At 48.3% G+C, this 24,641-nt stretch overlaps 1 protein-coding gene across 2 annotated transcripts in view; it reads right to left on the reverse strand.

The window, feature by feature from the left end:
- Nucleotides 1-15,671, reverse strand: part of rk (G-protein coupled receptor rickets) — a 180,711-nt gene extending 165,040 nt beyond the window's left edge. For both annotated transcript variants that reach the window (XM_077663423.1, XM_077663422.1), the window contains exon 1: nucleotides 15,306-15,671. In XM_077663423.1, coding sequence (XP_077519549.1) covers nucleotides 15,306-15,559 — 254 coding nt within the window. In that variant the 5' untranslated portion in view covers nucleotides 15,560-15,671. The remainder of the gene's footprint in view (nucleotides 1-15,305) is intronic.
- Between the last annotated feature and the right edge of the window lie 8,970 nt (nucleotides 15,672-24,641).

A 24,641-nucleotide genomic window follows, 5' to 3' on the forward strand; every position in this document is an offset into this window, starting at 1 on the left:
ATATTTCCCCCTACGCATAAAAAAGCAATAAATTCCAAAATGTGCTGCCGGTTCACAAATAATCTTTCCACACCACCCACTTTTATGCACATCTGAGACGCTTGAAATGCTGTCAGGTGAAGATAATAATTGTTAATCGTTGACAGTGCCATCCCAAACTTTTATCAGTAGTACAGAAAAGATGCACTATTTTGCAAGATAATCTACGATGGCTTACGACATGTTCTGTACGCAATGCAGACGAATTATTTTCTTGTGCACCTTATACATAGTACTGCCATAGTCATAATAATTTAGAATAAGCTACGTTAAGCGTTCGTGATGCGCGGTAACTGGAGTATCATTTCTTCTCACTGGCGCATTAAATGTTACCGAAGTGCTAGAAAGGCGTTAGGCAGTTGGGCAATACATTATGTGGTACGAGTGTAGCGATCACAAAGCGTTGAAAAAAGGACGAAACCAAAAAGTGGACCCTCCAAGTCTCAACCATTTCAGCCATCCTAAATTACGGGCGAAACATCGCTAAACCGGAGGAATCAAGGCACAAACACCGGCGATTTATCACCGCGACCCAGGAAGAGAAAAAGGTAGAAGTTAGTGTCAAGACTAAAAGCGTGCCAGTACGACGACGACGACTGGCCTCACGCAAGCGTTGCGGTCTCAATTGGCCTAAACGGAGCTAGCGCAGGTTAGGTTGCGCTGTAGGGCGCTCCTCCATTAGGCGCCGACCCCGTTGGCTTAATTTGATTACAAAGGCCCGAAGTGCCCTGGTACGCGGTCCCAAACTCGGACAATCAAGGCAACGCGCCTTTGCATTCGGCGCGCTTTGCTCTTGGTTATTGCGGTCTCGTCCGACGAGCAGCGCTAGCGGCGCATGCAAGAACCCCCTCCTGCCACCCGTGGCTGGGACGTTAATCCGTCTGCAAACTCTGCGATCTCACCTAATCGGCTCGTAAAAGGGGCAGTAAGCACGTAGCTGTCTACTCAACTGCAGCAAATTGAGTCTCGCACTGCGCATATAACCGAGGACTGGCTCTGACGAGGCAGTATTGACTCCTTCTGCAGAAGGATATGCGAAGCCTCGTTTGACGAGACCTGTACGACGGAGGAATCGCTAAATACGTCGGAGAACTGAATAGCCAGACTCCACGTGTGTGCATCACATGTAGATGACGGCATGCGGGATGGCTTGTGTGATTGGCTGCATTCGTGTGTAACGTCGACTGCTTCGTTCCATAGAAAGCCCCAATATTGATTGTCTGGCGTAGACAAGATATTATTTAATAATTTATTTATATTATTAAATTTATATTATTTAATAACGATTTAGTAATTTAATAATACCTTAATAATAATCAGTAATGACTGATTAACTTTCGGCCCGTGCAAACACGGCAAGGAGATCAAAACATTGTTGAGCGGAAAAATGAAATCCGAAACTGCGTAATTTGTGAGATAGAATGTAGAAGGCGCTTCAGGACCGACGCTTCAGGTCTGTGAAGAGAGGCATCAACCAGATTTCCTTTTGTAGAAGGCAACTGAAAATTTTTCTCTTGTATCTTCGACAGCTCGCTAGTGCATACGCACTTCTCTGCCCTCTTTTGAACGTAAGCCGGCCATTGGGCGCAAATAGTTTCCAATGACGGCGAGAGAAGCCACCCTGAAGCAGCAGAAACCGTATAAACACAAGGAAAGATGCACTGACATACGGCTCTTGGGTCCCTAATGCGTACGATTCCGATACCTATGAGTCTACTTCCGTCCCGCAAAGTCAGTTTGACTATTTCAGGATTAAGGCGGAAAGCTGGGCTAGTTGAATCTGATTCATGATGTAGTTAGCGCTCGCGTTGTGTCTTTCTGGCACCTTGGTCCTCGTTTTTGGCGCTAACTACATCATGAAATCTTCCAGGATACCGGAGGCAAGAGCTTATGTAACAAAAGCAAAACGCTGCAGTAAAAACACTAAGCAGCTGAAGACTCTCCGCAAGGCAGTGTGAACGAAGAAGACTGTGGTGTGGAAAGCAGGAGATAGTGCCATTGTGTGAGGTCAACAACAACAACAACAACAACAACAAGTTCCGGAAACTTGCGTGCACGGTTTGCAGGGAGCATTGTGCGGCAGACAAAAATGTTCAGAGCGGATGTTAAATAATGGCACTCGCGAGCCGGTTACCATAGCATATACAAAAACTGCGTCGCCTCGACTGTTTCCTTTTGGATAAAGAGCGTTCAGACAAAACTGCGTTCAGATTGTTCAGGGAAGTTTCGTGTGTGCTCAATGTAACCGTCACTGTTACAGCTTCCGTATGTTATTAAATTTCAACTAGATAAGAACCCACACCTAAATTGCATCGATCTCTCGATCCACTGCTTTCTGAGTGCTGGTGCGTCATGCGATTCCCCCGTAATAAACGACATTGTGGCCATCAATGCATCAAAAATAAAAGCGGAAGCCGTTGGGAGCTATATATGCTCAGGGGCCAGTGCACGGCTGCTGCCCTATAGTTTTATGCAGTGCAGAAGCTACGAAGGACCATAAAAGAGATGTTAATTCGAGTCGACAGAACATGCATCATGTCATGTCCTTCTAAACGCACCGCTGCATCATGTGAGCTACAGCCCTCGAAAGCATTGCATTCGCTGCGAGTGTTGCGTCTCGACAGTCCGTAATTACCACCGGAGATTTATTGCGAAACGGTGACAAGCGCGGACTGCCAGCACCTTAGGAGTCAGCCGCAGGGATAGGTCGTAAAGTGTCCTGCTTTACTGCCTGCCTGCCTGCGTGGAGCCCTGTGAAGAATGCTGCGAGTGTCGAAAGGGGGGAACAGAAAGGCACACTTGCGAACGAACGCGAAGAGGCAAATATACCAGGAAGAAAGGAGACAAAGGAGAAAAAAATATATATCTAACCATAGATTGTGGCTGAAAAGGGCCAGACGACTTTCTAAGTTGTCGAGGCAAATACGTAGCTGGAAAAGCGGTCTCTAGAATGCACGAAGGGAGAAGATCATCCTTGAAGCCTGAGACACAACAACGTTAAGCGAGCAGGCGATGGCAGGTACAGCCTTGGTTAAATGTTTTCAGGCCACAATGTTATTATTTCAGAAGTCTGGTGGGGCACCCGTCGTTGCGAGAGTGCTGAAATTCGACACGGACCAAGGGACGCCAAACATGGGCGAGCACTCGTCCGTGTCTGCCATCCCTTTATGTGTGTCGAATTTTGGCGCTACCAAAGCAACATTTCAGCCCCAAACAACCTGATCCACCAGCTTAATGGAGCACTTATCGCGTCCTTCAAGCTCAAAATTTCTGTCAGATGAGGACAACATTTGGAGCATATTTCGTGTCGTTTTGATCTTTAGGGGTGCTGCAGTACTCTACTCTAGGGCTAAAAATAGCACGGGGTGGATTCGCACAGTGCGTAGCTGAGCGTCCAGGTGGGTGACGACTATGGTCTACTGTGATTGAATGTGTGCGTAGATGGTGTCTTCCGGAGTGGACTATGTTTTACTGGGAGTGAATGCGTGCATAGATGGTGACTGCGGGAGTGGAATATCTACTATTATAAGTGACTGTGCGCATGGCGGGGCATATGCGACAGGTTTTAGGTCGTTATTAACATGCAAGTGACACTAGGGTGGAGCAATTGCCGGCAGAATAAGCAAGGCTAATCCCACCTGTAGCATACAACAACTACACTTAACTCAACCGGTTCACTCCGAAGATGATCCATCAGCCATTCGACATACGGCAGGAGTTGACTGGAAAACTTTTTTAAGGTCGTGCGACTCAATCTTTACAGGTATGGTCAGGTGTGCTTAGCTTTCTTCACATCTAGCGAAAGATACACTTTACGTTCTGTTATTTGCTCCACGATAGAAGATTGCGGGCATACGGTGGGCGCAGCTAGCAAAGGACAGGATTAGTTGAAGAGACATGGGAGAGGCCTTTGCCCTGCAGTGGGCGCAGTCACGCTGCTGATGATGATGACAATGAAATAGATAAGACTGCTTAAACAACTTCAAAGTGGTATCGTGTGACGTCCTCTAATTAGTTAGAGCCCCTACTGATTCGTAAGCCATATGTACTGGGGAAATTATGCCTACGAACATCTTTTTGCTATAAACGTCTCCGTGAATCTTCCGCGTATAAACGTAGAAATGCTGCTTCTCAGCAGGGTGTAGCTACATCGTGGTGCCGTATTTACTTCAAGCGCTGGTCTAGCTATTCTCATGGGATTAAATTCCGGAGAAAGAATCCTTGAGTTCGGGCGTAAAAAGCGAAAATAAATCGTGATGCTGAGGCTATGACACGATTGTTACTGGATGGCCTGCATGGCGCGATATTTCAAGGAGAACAATACTTTTACGTTAGTATAGAGCGAGAGATGTCAGGTTGCAAGGCAAGGCTATAAATCTCTGGCCTGCTGCTCTGACGCAGGATTTGATGAGAATGGGAGGTGCCGACCCCTCAATAGCTGCAGGAGTGGCTAGCACTCATCCCAGCTAAATTACGATGCGAGGGCGCATTGTCCCGAGGGCAGATTTCCTTGCGGAGCGTTACCGTGAAGTTTACCTTTCACAGTGATAACCATATGGAGGAGACTTTTCAAGGGGCAAGTGGTTTCTGTGCACTCTATCTTAATTAAAAACCCCTGCATCCACGTGCTAACCAATTAAAACGTTCCCTAGCTGGTCACGTGATCTTGATGGACCTGCTATTTCAATCCTTTGTCTCGGTGCAAAGCGACGAGTATGAGCAGAGCCATAAATGAGAATTGGAGTTCGGCACGGCATTCTATACCGTCGGATTCCTTACTTCGAATTTTTCCACAGGTAGCAACGCCTAAAGCCCAAACTCGATGGACACATCCTAGGCGTACGGGCGGGGCGCCTACGCGCACGGGCGTACGCTGAAACCTGTCTGCGCATGCGCGACGCGCGAGCAGGCGATATCCGAGCGGTATCCGCGCCTGCGCTCGGGCGCCTGTGCGCGCGTCGGAAGAGGAGTTCGGTTCACAACAAAATTGCTGATGGCCTAGCTCTGTTAGGCCAGGATATACGTAGCGAAAGCGCGGAGACTTCATCGGAAGAGTGCATTCACTAGAAGAGCTTTTATTCATGGCTAATGCTCGAGCCGTCGTGGCGGAGTGGTAACGTCTCCGTCTCAAACGCCAAAGGCCTTGGTTAGATTCCGAGCCTCGGTACGAGTTTTTTTTTTTATTCAGTGAGTGGGCGGGGGGTTTCAGTGGCTCCCATAGATGCCGCCGCCGAATACGTTGGTTAGCGGTAAGCGCAGGCTCTGGGGCTTGGAGGTCCTTGGCTGCAGTTATCAGGGCCAGGCGAAGCTGGCGCGGTTGAAGGTCGTTTAAGGTAAGTCCCCCGTTTGAACACTATCTTGTAAGCATTCACAGGCAACCGCGGCTGGCGTTGCGACGTTTGCGCCGCGAGACGCGTCGCGCGCAGCTGGGACCCTTGGTGTACAGAATTTGCAGGCCGTGAGCCGGTGGTAGCGTAAGCCTGGTCCTTGATTTTCGGTGCCCCTTTCTGACGGGCGGGTAAGCTCAGGATATGGTTCTAGTCCCTGGGATCATAGTCCTTTGGGTTGATGGTCTCTCCGATCACGTGGACCTCCATACTGTCGATGTAGGGGAGGTCGAAGCGGCTTAGGCTTAGCGCACAATGGCGCTAGGCCTAGTGCGGCAGCTGATCGGCAAAGGGCGGTTTTCGGCCCGTGTGCTCACTTAGGGGGGACAGACGGCCACTAAATTTGAACAGATGGTAGCGCTCACCTTTGCGAACGCTGCAGTGAAGAGCTGGGCACTGTGTGGGTCGAAATTCGGACGAAATCGCTGTGTTTGTACAGAGCCGATGCGAAGCGCGTTCGCACTCGCCGGCCCCCTAGCGGTCTCCTCGTGCTCTGCTGTTCAGGTTGCCTGCGCTCAAGTTCTCTATGCCGATTGCAGCGCTCTCGCGGAGCCACTGCACGAGCACACTGTATCAGGGGGTACGACGAGCGTCCGCTGTCTGCTGATGCCGCACGCAGCGTGCGTCTGCGTGATGCGGCCTTGTATGGAGCAAAACAAAGAGGAAAAAAAACGAGGACCGTTCATAAGGGCGCACGTTTTTCAATATTCAAAATGTGGTCTCTTTTCGTACCCGCCGCGGTGGCTCAGTGGTTAGGGCGCTCGGCTACTGATCCGGAGTGCCCGGATTCAAACCCGACTGCGGCGGCTGCGTTTTTATGGAGGCAAAGCGCTAAGGCATCCGTGTGCTGTGCGATGTCAGTGCACATTAAAGATCCCCAGGTGGTCGAAATTATTCCGGAGCCCTCCACTACGGCACCTCTTCCTTTCTTCTTTCACTCCCTCCTTTATCACTTCCCTTACGGCGCGGTTCAGGTGCTCAAAGATATACGAGACATATGCTGCGCCGTTTCTTTTTCCCCCAAACCAATTGTTATTATTATTATTATCGACTTTTCCGCAACTAGTAGAAAAAAATTGAAATGAAACTGAAAATTCGTTTTTGAGGAAAGGAAATGGCGCAGTATCTGTCTCATATATCGTTGGACACCTGAACCGCGCCGTAAGGGAAGGGATAAAGGAGGGATTGAAAGAAGAAAGGAAGAAAGAGGTGCCGTAGTGGAGGGCTCCGGAATAATTCCGGCCACCTGGGGATCTTTAACGTGCGCTGACATCGCACAGCATACGGGCGCCTTAGCGTTTTGATGCGAAACGCGGCCTCCGCGGCCGGGTTCGAAACCAGGTACACCGGTAGTCGGTTGGGAATCCCTGTCGCAAGCAAGCCTCAAACTTGACTAGGAGGTGTATGCTATGTGCAACCAGAAATGGTATGGCATAACTCGAGAGCTGTACGACTAACTGGTGCGTCACAATTGTTATTCAAATTCGGGAAAACTGGCGCGACCTGGAGGTCCGTCAGTTGCGCCGTACGAGCAAATGGGGCGGAGGAGCCGATTGGCGGGGGGGGGGGGGGGGGGGGGCGTCGCACTCGCCGCTTCGGTAGCCACCCCTTTTTTAACGCGAAAGCGTTAAGGAGCTCGTGTCGCAGAAAAAAGCGGCGTCATCGGCGTTAGCCGTGAACGAAAAATGGCGCATCTCGGTGGACACGTGAACCGCGCCGTAAGGGAAATGATTTTCCTTCCCTTACGGCGCGGTACGGGTGTACTGCGAGAATTGTGAGACAGGCGTCATTCCCTTTCCTTAAAACCAATTTTCATTTCATTTTCCTTCTTTTACGGCCCGGTTCAGGTGTCCTTTCCTTAAATTGTCCAACGAGCCACACGTCGCTCCGTACGGGCGATGGCGTTCTGTGGACCCCTTGGCAACGCTGCAACACGCTGTCGTGTCTCACTCTTAAAGACGAAGCTTAAGCGCCCTCCAAATTTTTACCATCTCTCGGCCACAACGACTGTCGCCGACGGAATTTCGTCTAATGGGGCTAGTGAGGCTTTCGCCTTAATAAATTAACCACGCGACAAATATACACCTACAAGTGACCGAGAGGGCGCTAAACAAGGTTCATCATGCAAGCGGCCCCGCAATAAACGCACTTGTTTGCTTAGGCAGCTGCGAAGGAGGTGGGAGAGGAGGGTGGAAGAAAACCTGCTTCACGTGTTCGAGCGGTGTTGGTTCGAGTCGTCAGCGCACGTGGCATTTCGCGCGGTATTCCGCGCCAACAGCAGACCAACGGGCCGAGGCGTCACGCTGCCTGGCGAAGGTATGCAGAATTGGCTGTCCTCGCTGACCTTTCGCTTATACTTTGACTGGACGGGAAAACAAATCTCGGTGGCCGTCACATCGCAGCCGAGGTGCGTTCCGCTTGATTCACGCGGGCGCGAATCTCGTGCAGTGCAGCAACCCCCCCCCCCCCCCCCGCTTTCTTTTTTTGCTGCGAAGGTAAAAAAAGGACCGGCAGGGGAAGCCGTTTATCCATCATATATTCGAAGACCGAGATGCGCAAGCCCGGTGTGGACGAAGATACAATTAGAGGCAGCACTTGTAACACGCAGAATGAAAACATAATCACCAGCGACAGGAAGATGAAGTGAGGAGCTTACGATATTCGGTTGGTATTGCGTTGGAGGCGATATTTTCTGTTATCGTTGGCTGAACGAATTTACTGGTGAAGTAAACGAGTCGTTAAAAGGTGCATACAAAACTTTGATCGCAAACAAACTATATGGTTTGTTTCATGGACGTAAGGCGATGCTTTCTAAGAAGTGTAAGTTCAGAATAATAATAATAATAATAATAATAATAATAATAATAATAATAATAATAATAATAATAATAATAATAATAATAATAATAATAATAATAATAATATAAAATAAGCCTGACTGCGCCTACTGCAGGACAAAGCGATCTCCTCTATCTCTCCAATTAACCCTGCCATTTGCCAGCTGTGGCCACCGTATCCAACTTTTTATTCTCATCCGCCCACCTAGCCTTCTGCCGCCTCCTGCCACTCCGTTCACTCTTATACAAAATGTTCTCAATTCAGGCCTCTGCATACCTCCTGTACACAGGCGGTGAATAGCACTGGCGAGATAGTGTCTTCTTTTTCTAGCACCCTTTCTTATTGTAATTTTATTGATAACTTTATGGAGGAATATGGTAGCTGTGCGCGAGCTATAGGTATCTTCCAGTATTTTTACATAAGGCTCTTCTACGCCCTGATTCCGCAATGCCTGAATGACTGCTGAAGTTTCGACTGGGTGAAATGCTTTCTTGTAATGTATAAAGGCTATACATAGGGGTTGGTTATACTCTGCGCATTCCCCTATCGCCTGATTGATTGCGCGAATATGGTCAATTGTCGAGTATCTTTTAAAAAAGCCTGCCTGATCATTTGGTTGATTGAAGTCTAAGGCTATCCTGACTCTGTTAGCGATTGCCTCAGTAAATATATTATAGGCCACGGATGGTAGGCTGATCGGTCTGTTATTTTTCAAGTCCTTAATGTCTCCTTTCTTATAGATTAAGATGATGTTAGCGTTCTTCCAAGCTTCTAGTACGCTCGAGGTCATTAAGCATTGCGTATGCATGGTGGCTAGTATTTCTAGCACAATCTCCCCGCCGTCCTTCAAGATACTTGCGGTTGCCTGAACCTAACCAGCGTTTTTTTTTTATTTACATGAACAGTAAACGAGAGGTTGGTTCTGCATAGAGGCTCCGGCTACTCCTTTGCACCAATTTGTAGCAACCACTCGGTCCGACGATGTACTGTTCAACATAACATAAAACAAACACAAACAGTAAGCAACATATGAAACAAAGTACAAGCGTCTGTAAAGGTAACAGTAATGAGAGAACAAAAATAAGTTTTTTTTGTAGCAAACACAGCAAAAACAAACAAATATCTTGAAACTCGCACACAGAGAGGTAAGAGATCTAGCATTGACTCCAATTCTACAAAGCTAGTAGTACTTCCCAAGGATACCACTATCTTCAAGGAATGCTATCAATGCCAAAAGTGCTCGTGACTGCCTCACTGGGTCAGTGGACACCTCACTCGCGCTGTAAGTAGGCGGTGGCGTCCACTTACTAAATGAGGCATTTATACGCCATTACTATTCTCAAAACCAGTGGAATGCTTTCTGCTGACGGGGGGGTTTTCGCACAATGAGCCAAGTAATGCTCTCGCACTGAAAATGCGACACAGCTCAGTAGTCGGGGAAAAGAGTGTCAGGGAAGCGCACTTTCGAGCCGTTGTGAAATGCTGAGTACAATGACGGAAATATGGGACGGTTGGCTGAGTTGACGCGAGGACGCCAGAATGTTTGCTCGGATGGCCTGGTCGTAGTTGGAGGTAAAGAGGGGTGCTCGAAAATTTTTGGGAGCGGATTAATGCATTACTCCTTTTTTATTTTTACTTGCAAGATAAATACTGAAAGGTAGGAGGCATAGCCATACAGTGGTCGACTCCGTATTGATTGCTGTCACTTGGCTGTTCTGCAACACACAGCGAAATCTCATTGCCGGGGTGCCTTTGACTCCGCTTTACGTGGCCGCACGTTTCGACACTCAGCCTCGAGACTAGCAGCTGAATGCCACAGCCGCTGAACCAGTCAGGCAGCGATACGATGCCTTGCAGAGAACTGTTCAACATCTCGGTTATCTTCAGATAAGATCAGGAACCGGGCAACTAGGCGGGAACTGTAGACTTTGAAATGGCACTGAACTGCCCTGCTACTAATGGTGACGGTACAGCTAGAGGCTTCTCTGGCTGGTCGTGCGAATGGTGACAGAGCGCTGCTGGGCCAGGTAAATGTGCCCCCAAATGGTCGACCTTGTTTCATTATCGAGGTGACGCTGCGGTGTAGAAATTGTTCGCGGTATTACGCAAGGCTAGTGCCGCCTGTAACGTTCAACAATGCCAGCCTCACCGCGTCGGGTCCCTGTCCAGCAGTTCGTTTACCCTGGCCGCAGCAGGTGATGATCGTTATAATTACGACGGAGGAAATGAAGCGCGTGTGCAGAATTCCGGGCGGTGTTATGGTACTCGACTAATTACCGAGCGATAAGAGATTCGCGGGGCTTCACATGCAATGGGGTTACAGGACGGCTACTAAGCACCGCTAACCGGTTCTGCTTCGTGGCGCCAGCTGGCGGCAAGGCCATCTGGCGGCGCTCGAATCAATCAATAAATAGAGCGCGCGTGTCCTGCCGTCGACGTCCGATCGGCGGCGCCTACTCGAGCGTGTGCTAGACGGCGGCGCTGGTTCTTCGCGCGGTCAGCGCACCTTCCGGGCCCCGAAGGAGAGGCGCGTGTGTGCGGACGGCAAGGAGGGGGGCGTTACTACACTACGGGGGCCACTTCTGGCGAGGGTGCGCTTACTACAACGGCGAAGCGACGCGACGTGCCCCGGCGCACCGCGGTCCCATTCATCCCGTCGCCAGATCGATAGGAAGCCGAGACAGGGAGACGAGTAAGGGGAGCAGACTCACGGGTCTCTTCGTCTTCCGCATGCTATGTGCCGCAAATAGAGAGGACGGAGAGAGGCCTCCTGTAGGATTGCCTGAGGAACAGATTGACGGCCGGCGGTTTCTCCGTTCGGTGATTATTGCGGCTCTATTGATAATTTCCCTTTACTTTCCCTCATTGCTCTTTCTACAATTCATTTACGTCCCACAAGCATCTCTTACCCTTAGAGAGCCTTCTTATCGAGCGAACCTTTTTTTTTTTCTGTCTGCGGACTGACATCCCGAAACAAAATTGTAAGCTATGTGTACTCCATAAAGGAGGGTTCCAGATTAATTTTCACGACTTTTAGATTTCTTTTTTTCTTACGAACGTCGAATGCGGTCGTAAATGGCGGGCGCTTTTGCCGTTCATTCCCAGACTGAACTGTTCCTGTGGGGACCAAGCATGGAAAACGACACCTTCGCACTCGCCTTAGCCGCCAAATCTAAGGCGGAGCTCTGATCTTCGGCGGCAACTAACCACTCCAATATGTTTTTCCTGCATACAAATGTTGATTTAATTTTTTGATTTTCATAAGCAGAAGCAGCGCTGTGGCTTTGAGCCACGCATTAGTAAACGAATCTGGATTTATTTCGATGGCATGGGATTAGTGACCGAGCTGTCTTTTTTAGCAATTCGCCCCCATTGAAATCCGGCCGCGGCCGGGAATCAATCTGAGACTCCGAGGCTTCTCCGAGGTCATTCTAGTACACCAAAACCAGGCTTGAGCCTGAACACCTGCGAAAATTTGATGTATGTGCATTGCGTGACTTCAACTGCAAAGTGGTGCCCTCTGCGCCGGTCATGCATTGCGTTCGTGTATGCTGGCAAATTGTTAACGTGCTTTCGTGGAGCCGCTTTTTTTTTCTTTTTGTAACAGCACGTTCACTTGCAGCAGCTGTATGCCCGCATCTATGCCGCACGATCTTTGTTTTATGCTTCATATCTGCCTTCAAGATCTGCTTCAGTCGGTAGCAGCACAAACGGTCTGAATCCTTCCGTTTTTGACTGTGCTGGACATGAAATTGTCCACGTAGCGAACAAGGGTGACAGCTGTATACAGCAATATCGGTGCAGAAAGAGCTATACAAAGAGAGGAGCGACGTGTATTAAAATCGGAGGTGGCTAGCTTCCTCGTTTCGCATTCTTCCTTTGCCAGGGTCTTTCTCAACCGCGAAAAGTGAACACAAAAAGGATAGACCGCCATTAAAGAAAGGAAGAAAGACACGAGAACGGCGGCGGGAAGAAAGAGCGACCAGAGATTGCCAGCTAATGACGCGGATCGGTCGGCTCGTTCGCAGCTCCACAAAGAGCGAGGAGGAGAAGGGGGAGGGTAAGTGGGAGGAGCAGGCGGAAGGATCAATGAAAACAGGCAGCGATGAAAGAACGTGTGTTGATGGGGAAATAACCAGTTCGCGCCCTTTCTTTCAATAATAACGCGAAGCATATCGCTCCGCAGTTAGCGGCTCTCAGGAGTTGGACCACACAGCTGCTATGTAAGAGAAGTGCGACCGACCTAGAGCCGCTGCGGAAATGAAACTATATCACACATATACTGCGGTCAAGCAACCCCACTACACTCAAGTTATCGGAGTGGAAAAATACACGAATGGATATACAGTTCGCTGGCGAAATCTTTCGAGCCTGGCTTACACTAGTGATCTGCGCACGAAACACTTGTTCCGCAGTATATACGTAGACTTATTAAATATGCCAGTAAAACTATTTATAACGAATACGGCATCGGCTTTAAAGTGCAGAGCGCTTTCACTTTTATTTTGTAAACGGGGCGCTCAGAAGTTGGTTGAAAAACCGCACCGAAAGCGGTCGCAATAGCACTGGTTTCTTCACAGGTTAACCCTGCCGACCAGTGAACAACAAATGTCAAACAGCAAAAAAAAGTAAAGGCGCATGCGTCTTGGCGGTAACTCGATGGCCCATATTCGTGGCCGCACAAAAAATGAAGTCCGATGTCTTTATTCTGAGAACTTGGCAAAATACGTCTCCATATCCATCTCCCGGCAACTCTTAGGCGAAAGTACAGAAAGGTAAACGCTGTAGCTTTGGAGATATCCGCAACGCGGATATTATAACCCATTTAATTTTCAGTGTAAATTTCCAATCAAAGTCTGCCTTTCAGTTGAACTGCTACTGGCGCTTATTGTTTGTTACAGATTACACATTACATACGGATTTCGCTTTGTTTGGTTTTGTTTATTTACCCGCAATGCCACATTTGGCATTATCGTGTGTGCGTGTGTGCGTGCGTGCGTGCGGAGGGGGAAGGGTTACAAAGTAAAAGAAAGTACCGAAAAGTACATATACAGCCATTAACAAGAAGCGGGCTCATGTGGTTGAGATATGCGTATAAACTCAAAATGAACCAGCAAGATTAACATCTTTCTGAATGTCGGTACTTAAAATATGCAACGCTAAATAAGCTCATATACCTTCATGTCAGCTCGGCAGCGGAAGGATTTAGGGTCTAAGATGCGGTACAGACAAAGTTGTCTAAACATTTTTTCGCAATATATAAGAGGGGCTACGTTAGCTCCGTATCGCACTAAAATAATCAAGAGGTGCCATAAGAATCAATGCTTTCACACGTACACAGGTTTACACAAGTTGGCATGCATATTGTACAGCCTAAGTAGAGGTAGATGATCTATTATTCCCATGCTCAGGCACAGCCCAGAAGACAAAGCTGCTTAACAGAGATTATATATATATATATATATATATATATATATATATATATATATATATATATATATATATATATATATATATATATATATATGCAATAAACGCCAACCGACTATCGTCGCTGCGACTCCAGCTTAAAGAATCTGCTGTGATGAATTCTTCAACCCTCGCTCTAACAAAGACTTAACTGTGATGTTGCCTCAATGTTTATGGCGAAGCAACAGTACTGAATCAGTAAACGAACACAACAGCTATGACAATGGCAGGCGGGACATTCGCTTCTATTATTCTGCATGGCTAAAAGGGCCAGTGTACAAGCATGCTTATTTTGTTCGCACAGTACGCCGTGCCCATCGGCTGAATAAAGTACTAGGTTTGTATAAGCCCGCAAGTACTTGTGCTAGAGAAAATACGCGCAGTAGAGTAAAGTAGAAACGAATGGACAACATTTGCGTTCGATTGAAGAGCCCTGCCTCTCTACTAAATGCAGATTTTAAACAGAGCTCAGTTTGGCGGCGAGAAAAAAAAAACAGAATAAGGTACCAACTAATTGAATTTTCCGGTGATATGCGACCGTGAAGCTTAAGAAGAATAGAAGTGAACTTTTGACGCTTAGAAATATTTTTAGGAAAGAGCTAATGCATGCCATACCCGAGAAGAAAACCTCGCGCAATATTCCAATAGATAGAAAGTAATCATTATGGAAGTGTTGAGATTTACAATTCGAGAAAAATAGTCAAGGTTAGATGCTATGATTTACACAGGCCGAGTGCATAGGAAAAAATGTCTTTTTTTTGTAACCCCAGGAAATATTACTGCCAGTCGGCTATCCGATCAAAGTGAGTCAGAAGAGCGATGTGGTGAAGAAAAACTTGCGATTTTCTGCGCAAAAAAAAAAAACAAAACAAAAACGCACTTTGCGCCAGCAGTGTGAGAACTACGCCACAGCGTTAACCTCCTAAAGGTGAGCGATTCGTACCCGGCCATTTTCCTACAAGGAGCACTTGGTGACCCTTACCTGAAAAGGTAACCATTAAGGCCAGGCTAACGAAACCACCCTTTTGTTTAGATTTCCCGGTATGTTGCTTGCCAGTCGGAAAATGGAGGCACTTACGCGGTCGGCTAAAGTCCAGCTATGAGTTTCATGCACGTCGCCAACTGTTTTTTCTCTGTGGATTGTCACCTTCTGCCTGCCATTTATATCCAATGCATCAAAAGTGGAACGGTCCTGGCCCCGGAACATATGTCTGTTGCGAACCACCCGCGATTGCTCCTGCTTCGAAATCCGTGCAACAGACACAACGCTGGGTTGCTTACAACTCGTTGTCGAGATATGTAATGCACAACTTGACGGCTTGTCTAGCAACAAGCGCGAGAAAGAGTTACAAAAGGCGCATGAAATGGGGCGCGAGAAACGGCGGCCTTGTTATGACAGGCGCAAATGTTCTCAACAGTTCCGAGTACATATGGAGGTCCTATTTGTTGACACGGCACTTCCATTCAGCGCAAGCCTGCCGTGGCACGAAAACGCTTTCCGCTCTGTCCGACTTTTCTTCCCGCGGATCCCCAACGCACGTAGAACCATCGTGCACACTGGCCGCTACTCACAGGCTGACGACTTGCAGCTGCGTCGCCGCCGGCGAGGGGTCCCCGTGAGTCCCGTTGGGGGCATCCGCAGACGTCGGCTGTGGCACGCGCACCAGGTCCAGCGAGGAACAGTCCACGCGCAGCGGCGCGCTCCGCTGTCCCCCGGAGCACGTGCACGGGGCCACGGGACAGGGCGCCCGGGCCGCCGTCGCAGCCGCGACCAGCGCCAGGCCGAGGAGCCAGGCCGGCGCGGGGAGCGGCCAACGCGGCGGCATCACATCCTTGCCCACCACCCTGGAGACCGGCTGCTGCGGCTCGGCGGGGCCGTTCCGGAGAGAGCAGCGCGCGCGCACTCGGCCTTCCCGCCGCCGCGAACTCGGCTGCTGCTGCTGCCGCCGGCCAACTCGGCGGTCGCTGGCCCCGAGCGCGCCACGACCGGCACGCCGCGCCCCCGTTTGAGCGGCCGCGCGCCTGCGCCGTCGCGGGCGTCCACGTTGGGCGCCAAATTTCGACCGGCGCTTACACGTTGGGCGCCAAAGCTCGCCTGTACCGGCGTCATACTTGCACGCTGCCCTGCAGGGGGATATAACCCACTAACGAAGCCGCAAATGGCCCCTTATAGAAGCCCCTTCAACCAAGCCAAGAGCCCATTGTCAAGACGTCAACGTTAACCGCCTTCAACAGGATAGATAAGCGGGCGAGTTGGTGATACATAATGCAAAAAACAGCGCGAACAAACGGGGACTAGACGAAGAATACACAGGAACAAGCGCTGACTCTCAACTAAAGTTTAATCACAGGAAGCACACTTATAAAAGGAAACAGAAAACGAAAAAAAAAACACAAAATCAGAACGCATGTGTTACTATGTGATGTCCAGATATGCAACCTCACAGTCACGCAGGAGCAGGGATGGTTGGCTGACACATAATCTTGGTTTCTTTGTCATGTTATACGCCTCGATAATTTCCCTAGTCAACTGGTCGGGGTGTTTGTACAAAATGTCAGTAAAATGCAATGACGGAAAACATGATTGACACTCTCGGCAATGATCAACTAGATTAGTGGAGCGATTAGATTCTAATGAATTGAGATGTTCTCCGAGACGTGTGTTAATACAACGTCCCGTTTGCCCAATGTATATCTGACCACAGGATAGGGGGATTTTATAAACTACCCCTTTGGAGCACGGCACAAAACTTTTAGCGTGCTTAACACCACAGGACGCTACAGATTTCTTGGGGTTGCGGGACTTATTTTCTACTGCTGAACAAATTTTACTGAGCTTATTCGGGGCCGAAAAAAGTTGATGTGGTTTTTTCGGCCCCGAATAAGCTCAGTAAAATTTGTTCAGCAGTAGAAAATAAGTCCCGCAACCCCAAGAAATCTGTAGCGTCCTGTGGTGTTAAGCACGCTAAAAGTTTTGTGCCGTGCTCCAAAGGGGTAGTTTATAAAATCCCCCTATCCTGTGGTCAGATATACATTGGGCAAACGGGACGTTGTATTAACACACGACTCGGAGAACATCTCAATTCATTAGAATCTAATCGCTCCACTAATCTAGTTGATCATTGCCGAGAGTGTCAATCATGTTTTCCGTCATTGCATTTTACTGACATTTTGTACAAACACCCCGACCAGTTGACCAGGGAAATTATCGAGGCGTATAACATGACAAAGAAACCAAGATTATGTGTCAGCCAACCATCCCTGCTCCTGCGTGACTGTGAGGTTGCATATCTGGACATCACATAGTAACACATGCGTTCTGATTTTGTGTTTTTTTTCGTTTTCTGTTTCCTTTTATAAGTGTGCTTCCTGTGATTAAACTTTAGTTGAGAGTCAGCGCTTGTTCCTGTGTATTCTTCGTCTAGTCCCCGTTTGTTCGCGCTGTTTTTTGCATTAACCGCCTTGCACCTGCCAGCGTGCGCCTGCTTTAGACGGATGCTACTCAAGAACCAAACGGCAAATGCCGACTCCCTTGAGGGAGTCCCTCGAGCTAATGGCGTCGACCTGTTCGCATGACGTCGTGGTTAACCTCCTTGCGCCTGGTAGCATGACATTGTAGGGGATAATTAAGTGCGAAGTAACGCATTAATCGCAAATTGATGATACTCGCTCGTGCCATAGGCTGGAGGGCCTCATTTGAGGGCATTTACGCTTCTTTGTTGAGCTGTGCTCGACTAACACAGGAACACACAAAAGTCACACAACACAGCGCTCTGTTGTGTGACTTGTGTGTGTTCTTTATCTCCCGTCTTTAGCGCTGTAGACATGGAAGTCGACTAAGAGGCTGTGGCTGGTGCAGTGGGATAATCCGAGATGCCATGTGGATTGGTCGATACCATTTTTTGGATTCACTCCTATGAGGGGCGTCTTAAGCTTCATTATTGAGTTGGATCCGACTATGGGCAATGCTCAAATAAGTGGGGCCGCTACGTCTTGGGCTTTGAGACAAAACCGGCGTTCAAGCGGTCCATTGTCGCCTACGTGAGGAACGACATCGACACAAAATGTTGGATAGTGTTTGCTCAAGGCACATCCAAGGGACTGAGAAAGCGGTCCACTTCGAGAACTAAAGCAGTCCTTGTTCGACTCGCTTAGTTAATCACCTTACTCAGTGCCAGTGACAAGAGTCATGGAATGGTGGCGACAGTAGGAGCAATGATATGACTCTGGAGTGAACGGGATGGAGGGAACTGGAAGAAGCTGGCGAGCATGCTGCTATTTGGTTTCAGTCCCATATGCCAAGGCAAAAACTTAGGCGGCAGATGTGCGTGCACGGCACAATCTGCACCTTGTTTCATCAATAGGCCAGGCTTGACTAGCCAGCTTCACGTAGACAAGTGCTGAATCCGGCGATGGGTTTTGACTGCTTTGCATAATATATTGAAATCGTTCGAGCTCTTGGGACACGCTGCAGACAGCTCACAGCCACAGCTTTAGCCTTCTCGATTTTATGCAAGTTGGACGCCGCTGCCAAAGAAGCAACAAGTTAAATCGGAGGTCTCGTGCTAAGTTGCCCAGGAGGAGAGGTGAATGAAAATGAACTGTAGAGGTTTTCGTCCCGGTTGGTAACGATGATTATCTGTTTCCCTACCATCTTTCCGCTGGTGAATTGCAAGGCGTTTAAGTTTAAAGAGCTGTTTTAAGTTAAGGTTCAAGTTTGGAGATCCTATGATGCCTACGGGATGAGCGTATAGTCGATGTGTGCAGCAAGGGACCTTTGCCGGAAGAAAAGTCCAAGATTCTGCAATCCTATTCACAAGACTGCTATTCGACTACTCCCACCGAGGCTCTCATCTCATGTCGAGAATCCTCCATGCAGCTATTGTCTTTGTTGTTCTACGAACCGTGACCCATTTCAGAATGACATGTCCAGAAGTGATCGTTTCAAAACCCTGCTTTTCTAAAAATGCATTACATGTAGCGTTGGCTAACAAAAGGTCGGAGTCGTTAGGCTGCTGGTACGTTAGAACAACGCACGAAGGATTGTCGAACAGATTTGTGGAAACGGAAGACATGGAAAGCGTGCCATCGTTCTACTGCAGGAATGTTTCAACGAATACATTGCGCCCTAAGTGTCAGACTGAATGTTTCTATACTTGTACTTGCAGCCTTGGCATGAATACTTTTTCTGCACTCTCATATAGGATGTCGGCACCTACATCTTGCCGACAGAGAACTTTATATAAGCAACTCGTTATGAAAACAAAGCACCATTTGCTCCACAGGCTTTTCCACCGCACGGTGTCCTGGCTGTTTTCCATTAAGCATGTTCCTTTGTGTAGGTGTGGGTTCAAGCGGGTAAGCCGATCTATCGGCGAGCAAGCGAGCGGTTGGGAACGCATAGGTAGGTGCGATAGTTGGTTCGGCTCACCAGCGCAGGGCCTAACGGGTTGCCGGGCAATAGCGCCGCTCCAGTTTTGCACACGCTTGGCGCCGCTAATTAACCTACATGTTCGCGCGCGCTTAATCGCATGCGCAGCAGGCGGCGGACGCGCGCACTGCGCCAATAAATCTCTGGTGTAAAAAGTGCGGGCATTTTATCTGCCCGCGACGGCGCGCTCGCGTGCGCGTTATCGCAGCGCACGCCTGATCAATTCGTCGCGCGGCCGCGTTTAAAATAGAAAAGCGATGAAATCGCGGCGGAGAATATATTGGACAATGCGCGTGAAGTGGTTATCGCCCAATCTGCGATTATATCTATCTGAGGCTACCGTTTCGATCCGGTTTTACTGTGCGTAATGTGAAACGCTCAGCAATCGCACCAAATATTGGCTCAGTCGCGACACATCAGAACTACGCCTCAAAGATCAATACGTCGCCAGAAGCTGTGCGAACTCTACACTCGCGGCTTACACGACCCATGGGAAGGCAACCATGGAATTGCGTCGCACAAAAGTCGCTACTCGAGTTCGTTTGAGCCATCTTTGAAGAAGGGACCGAGATGGCCTCAAAACGTATACGGGGCCGCAATGTCGAGGCATCTCCAGAAAAAAAAGAAAAAGGAGAACAGTCGCTCTCGTCCTCAGTGAAAATTGGCTCACTGTGGATGGCAACAACCGCGCAAACAGCTTGCGCCCGCAGTGTTCGCTGCTACGACGCGACGCGATGACAAAAAGCGTACCGCAGCAGCTTGCGGGTGGAGAGAGATTTCGCGTGAGATTGGCTGTCAGGGCCGTAGTACACCTATAGCTGCCTTTCATATGCACAATCGCTACGCTCGCCGAGCTGCGCGGGAACACTTGGCTGTCATAAGCGGCACTGCTCCCATTCACGGGTGCACATGCCGAGCCTTCTTCCTTGCTGCTTCTGTCATGCACACTTCGCGACAATATATATATACATACCGTTTCCGATTTTGTGAAAAAATATTCCCCGGGTGAGTATAGCTTGTCTTAAAATTTGACACAAACTGGACCACACAAGTTAGCAAACTGAACCTCAACTTAAATTGGACTCAGGGAAAAAGAAATGAAATAATATGTGTGTCGGAGGTTCGAGGGTTCCAATGCATCAATGACAAGTACTGTATCAGGATTTCAGAATGTAGCAAATTGCGTTGCAGCGAATTGGCGCGATATATTCTCAATGACACAGATGCATCTCTTTACCCCGTTTCCGTGGTGAACGCTACAGCGTACTCGGTTTTTTGCCCTTCAAGCAAGAGTTTTCCAAATAGCTATTATTAGTGTACTATTATTGTTCACCATATGGGTAAATACCAGCTTTTAATCTAAAAAAAAAGAAATGCCTGTCAAACGATATTTAAGATTTTATTTTGGTAATCAGCCAAATCCAGAAACTGGAACTAAGCCAGATTTAGCAGTAATGAACAGCTCATTCATAAATATTACTTCTGAGAAAGCTACGAATACGGAAGGTGCTCAGTAACGCATAGGAAACCTGCGCGCAAATGCTATATCAAATAAGAAATTAGCCAAGTCCTGCTGATGTACGGATCGAAATGAGCTTTAGCTTGGGCCTGCGGCTTCATTTATTCGTTTCCGATCGCTAACTTCGCATCGACTACGAAGGATATAAGAAATCGGCAGAAGTTTTGAAGTCAGAAGAAGCCGATAACGAGGAAATCATTAGCCCTGTCGCTAATGAAGCAAGAATGCGAATTTGCTGCAGTGAACATCTGATCTCTTAGTTGGGATAAGGCTGGCAGTGGCTTTCTCAATTCGTTATTACAAGCGTAATAGCACAGGCATACAGGAAGCGACAATACTAACCATTTTCCTGTGGTTTTGTGTCCTGTATGAGCACACCATTTCGCTACTAGTGAATTTAGAACGATGCAGTGCAGAAAGATGCGTAGTTTATTTTTCCACTGCCGAATGGCGAACGCTAGGAACGAAGGCTGTCGCGACAGTGCATGCGACAGGAGCCTGCTATTCGCATACCAAATTGTGTTGGAGGACATCAGTGCCCCTTATTGCACAGAATGAATGTTCTAACTGTTTTTGTGCTCTATTCGCAGCATAATTTTAAACATTACTTTCATAAACAAAGCTTAAGGCAATTGCATACATAAAGATGTTTTCTGAAAAAACTGGGACACATCCAGACTTTCACATAGAAAGAGTCCAATCCAAAGTTTACTCGCTGGTGTTAAGTTATCTGCATAATTTTTCATGACATGCAGGTGTAGAGTTGCTAGAACTTGCATTTAAAGCATCGCATATAACATCTTGAATAGGGCTATGGTTTGTGTGCATAACGTACTGTCTTGTTTTTCTTGGTTTGCTATCAGGTACATTTCGCGCATTTGGGAAACAAAAAAACTAAAAAACTCAATTTCTGCTCTCGTGTGCAAAAGATTTATCTGCATGTCAATCATCAAGAGTCATAGAGCTATTCATGACATTGATACAAAAATAAAATGAAGCTCCGCATACGGGGACATACTGCAGCGTGCACTCTTTCAAATATAATCGACACCCACCCAAAAAGCTAGCTTCGGAGAGGAATCGTGCCAAAGATATAACTGGTTAACAACTGCGCTCTTTGCGCCTCACACGTCTGCCGGAGTCGGCGGAAGCGGAGCCGCTCAGCGTCACCCTCCATATGAGCCGATTATGGCCGATCCATGCAAATCGAAGCTGGCCCCGTCTCCGCTGTGCGCCCCTTCTTCCCGCAGCCGAAGAGCGACGACGTGAAGTATAGCTCGTGGTCGTCGTCGCGGTCGACCATCGGCGCCACCACAAAGGCTGCTGGCGTCGACCACCGTAGGCATTCGGCACGCGCAAAGCCCTAACGACTGCGATCCTCGTCGGAGCCCCTAATGACGCCGGACGACCACTCCCATTCGAGATCGGCGCTGCCTTCTCATTTGCTTTCCTTCCGGTGCCCCTCTGTCGCCGAGCTCCTCGCGTTCGACCGAATTTAGGCGTCCGCGATTGGCCGCCCGTGTTCGAAGGCCGATAGCGTGGGGGTGAGGGGGGGGGGGGCTTACAATGAGGCCGTCTTTCTTTTTTTATATCTTTTCCAGAAGATGAGGAAGCTTAGTGCTGCTGCGTGCTTTCGCCTGACGCTGCGATAAAAGCAATGGCTATTCATTGAGCAGTTGGTCATCTACCTGAACAGCAGCTACTGCGCTAATTAAGCACGGCTCGTGTTGTTCAGTCGTGGACAAATTTACATGGCGCTCACAACGCAATCAATCACCTGGGGCCACTTGCACAAAACTCTTTAGTCCAGGCTTAATCTAGTCTTCAGGCTCAATCGTAACTCATTGGAGGCTTAATATTCCCTAGCCAACAAGTCGCTTGCACTAAAGAAACTAGACTGGAACAAAGCATGGAATTAAGTTTGGAACAAGGCTGAAACCCAAGTTGTATTCGAGCAGTCTTGCCTCAATCTTCTCCAGCCATATCCAACAGTTCTGTCCTGTACTCTTCGGAATGGCAGACTGTGTATTCTCGACATGAAATGCGCCAAAGAAAACACATGACAGACGTCGCGTTGCCTGCCGTGTAAGCTGAGCTACGTGAGCTGCCATGTGAGCCATGTGTGCCATGTGGGTCATGTGTACAATGTGAGCTGAGTTGCGCGAAGGAATCCCCTAATGCGACAAGAAGCGCGCCAGGTCCCATGTTGCTTGTGCTGTCGGTTTGGAGGGGCGAAATCCGACTAGCCTGAGGCATGGTTTATGTTTGCCGCACACGTGGTTGTATCAACGACCAGACATGGGCATTTGACCTAAAACTCACTCAACCTCAACCGCACTCAACCTCACTCGACCTCACTCAACCTCAGCCTCACCAGCTGAGCTTGAGGTCTCCTTAGACGCCCTCACCTCACTTTTCCTGAGGCCACTGCTGACCTCACTCAACCTCAAATTGTGAGGTTGAGGTCGGCTGCTCTACCTCAGTAAACAAACTAAAAAGAAAACAAAAAGCGATTAAGAAGTTTTTCGGTTAAAAACAATTCTCAGAATCCTGTGAGACAGGAAAGCCAAAATGATGATGGTATGATTTAATAAGGTGTGTACAGACACTATTCATGTGCACGCAATAGGAGAAGCTTATAATCTGGGATGAACCCTCAGAGAGTACATGGCCTGCGGGTAGGGGTGTCCCATACTCGGTTACCCCCAGTACGTCGGTGAGTACTTCATATGTGTCAGTATTTCGCAACCTGCTTCGTGTATACTTGTTCGTATTGGAAGCCTCTCGCTCATTCATGCACGAACCGGCAATTGAAAACCACAACCCTTCTACACCATCCATCAGAAATTGGGAGGAGGGGGGAGGTATACTTTTTTCAGGCTTGAGAATAGTTACCGAATATAAGGAAACTGGTCTTCGATGTACTTTCCAATGCGACGGTTATGCAGACGCACATCAGTATATTTAGATTTTCTAGCTCTGTCCGGCATAGCGAGAATGCTCTTTTCAGTCCTCTGTATGTTGCCTTTGAAAGCACTTAACAAGCTGCGACTGTAGTACACCAACAGAGGCCCGTTGTATTTATGTCTGTGTAGAAACGAGCGGCTTTACTTATTAATGCGAAAGCATTAGATGGCTCACTTTCAAGGTCATATCCGCAAAAAGGTGCTCACAAGAAACGGCATCATGTGACGTCACGAGCCGACGAGTCACGCGACGGAAATGATGACGTCGCATAACTAACGCTAAATGGAAAATAACTAGCGCTAGGACTAATTAGTATAATTAGTGGTAACATCATGTAAGTGTGACGTCATACTAGATCACGTGACAAGCGATGTAATGTGCCATCAAACCTAGTCACGTGACGACGTTGTAATATGACATCACACCTACTCACGTGACAACGATGTTTTTCTCGTCATACCAGGACCCCATCCACCCCCCTTGCACCCCCCCTTCAAGATCCATATGGATCCCACATTACTACACATGCGCGCATGACGCATTACAATGAGTGCCCCCAACCCGGTCCACATTAATGATGTTCGGATTGTCCAGCAGGTAAACGAGTTAGTTCTCATGTATCACATACTGCAAACATTCTGCAACGACACATACCTTTGACTCTCGAGATGATAATGATGATGATGATGCTAACAGTGTATCCTTATGAGCCCGGGGGAGTCGGATATACCGCTACCAAATTAAAGGTTGCCAGAATATTGATTAAATTTTTGTACATTACCCAGCTACCGAAGACATATATTGTGCGAGAAAACAGGAATACAAGCAGCTAATAATTAGGGATGATGATGTTGATGTTCCTGGGAGGTCAAGACCCTCCCCCGTTTCCGCTACTTCCCTGCAGGGGGCGATGGTAATGGCTTCGAAATCCTGGGAATTCTTCGATGACTCGGTGAACCCGCGGCATTTTGAAAGAAAGGGATAGATTACG

This window comes from Amblyomma americanum, chromosome 4, assembly GCF_052857255.1.
Source record: "Amblyomma americanum isolate KBUSLIRL-KWMA chromosome 4, ASM5285725v1, whole genome shotgun sequence".
Classification (NCBI taxonomy): domain Eukaryota; kingdom Metazoa; phylum Arthropoda; class Arachnida; order Ixodida; family Ixodidae; genus Amblyomma; species Amblyomma americanum.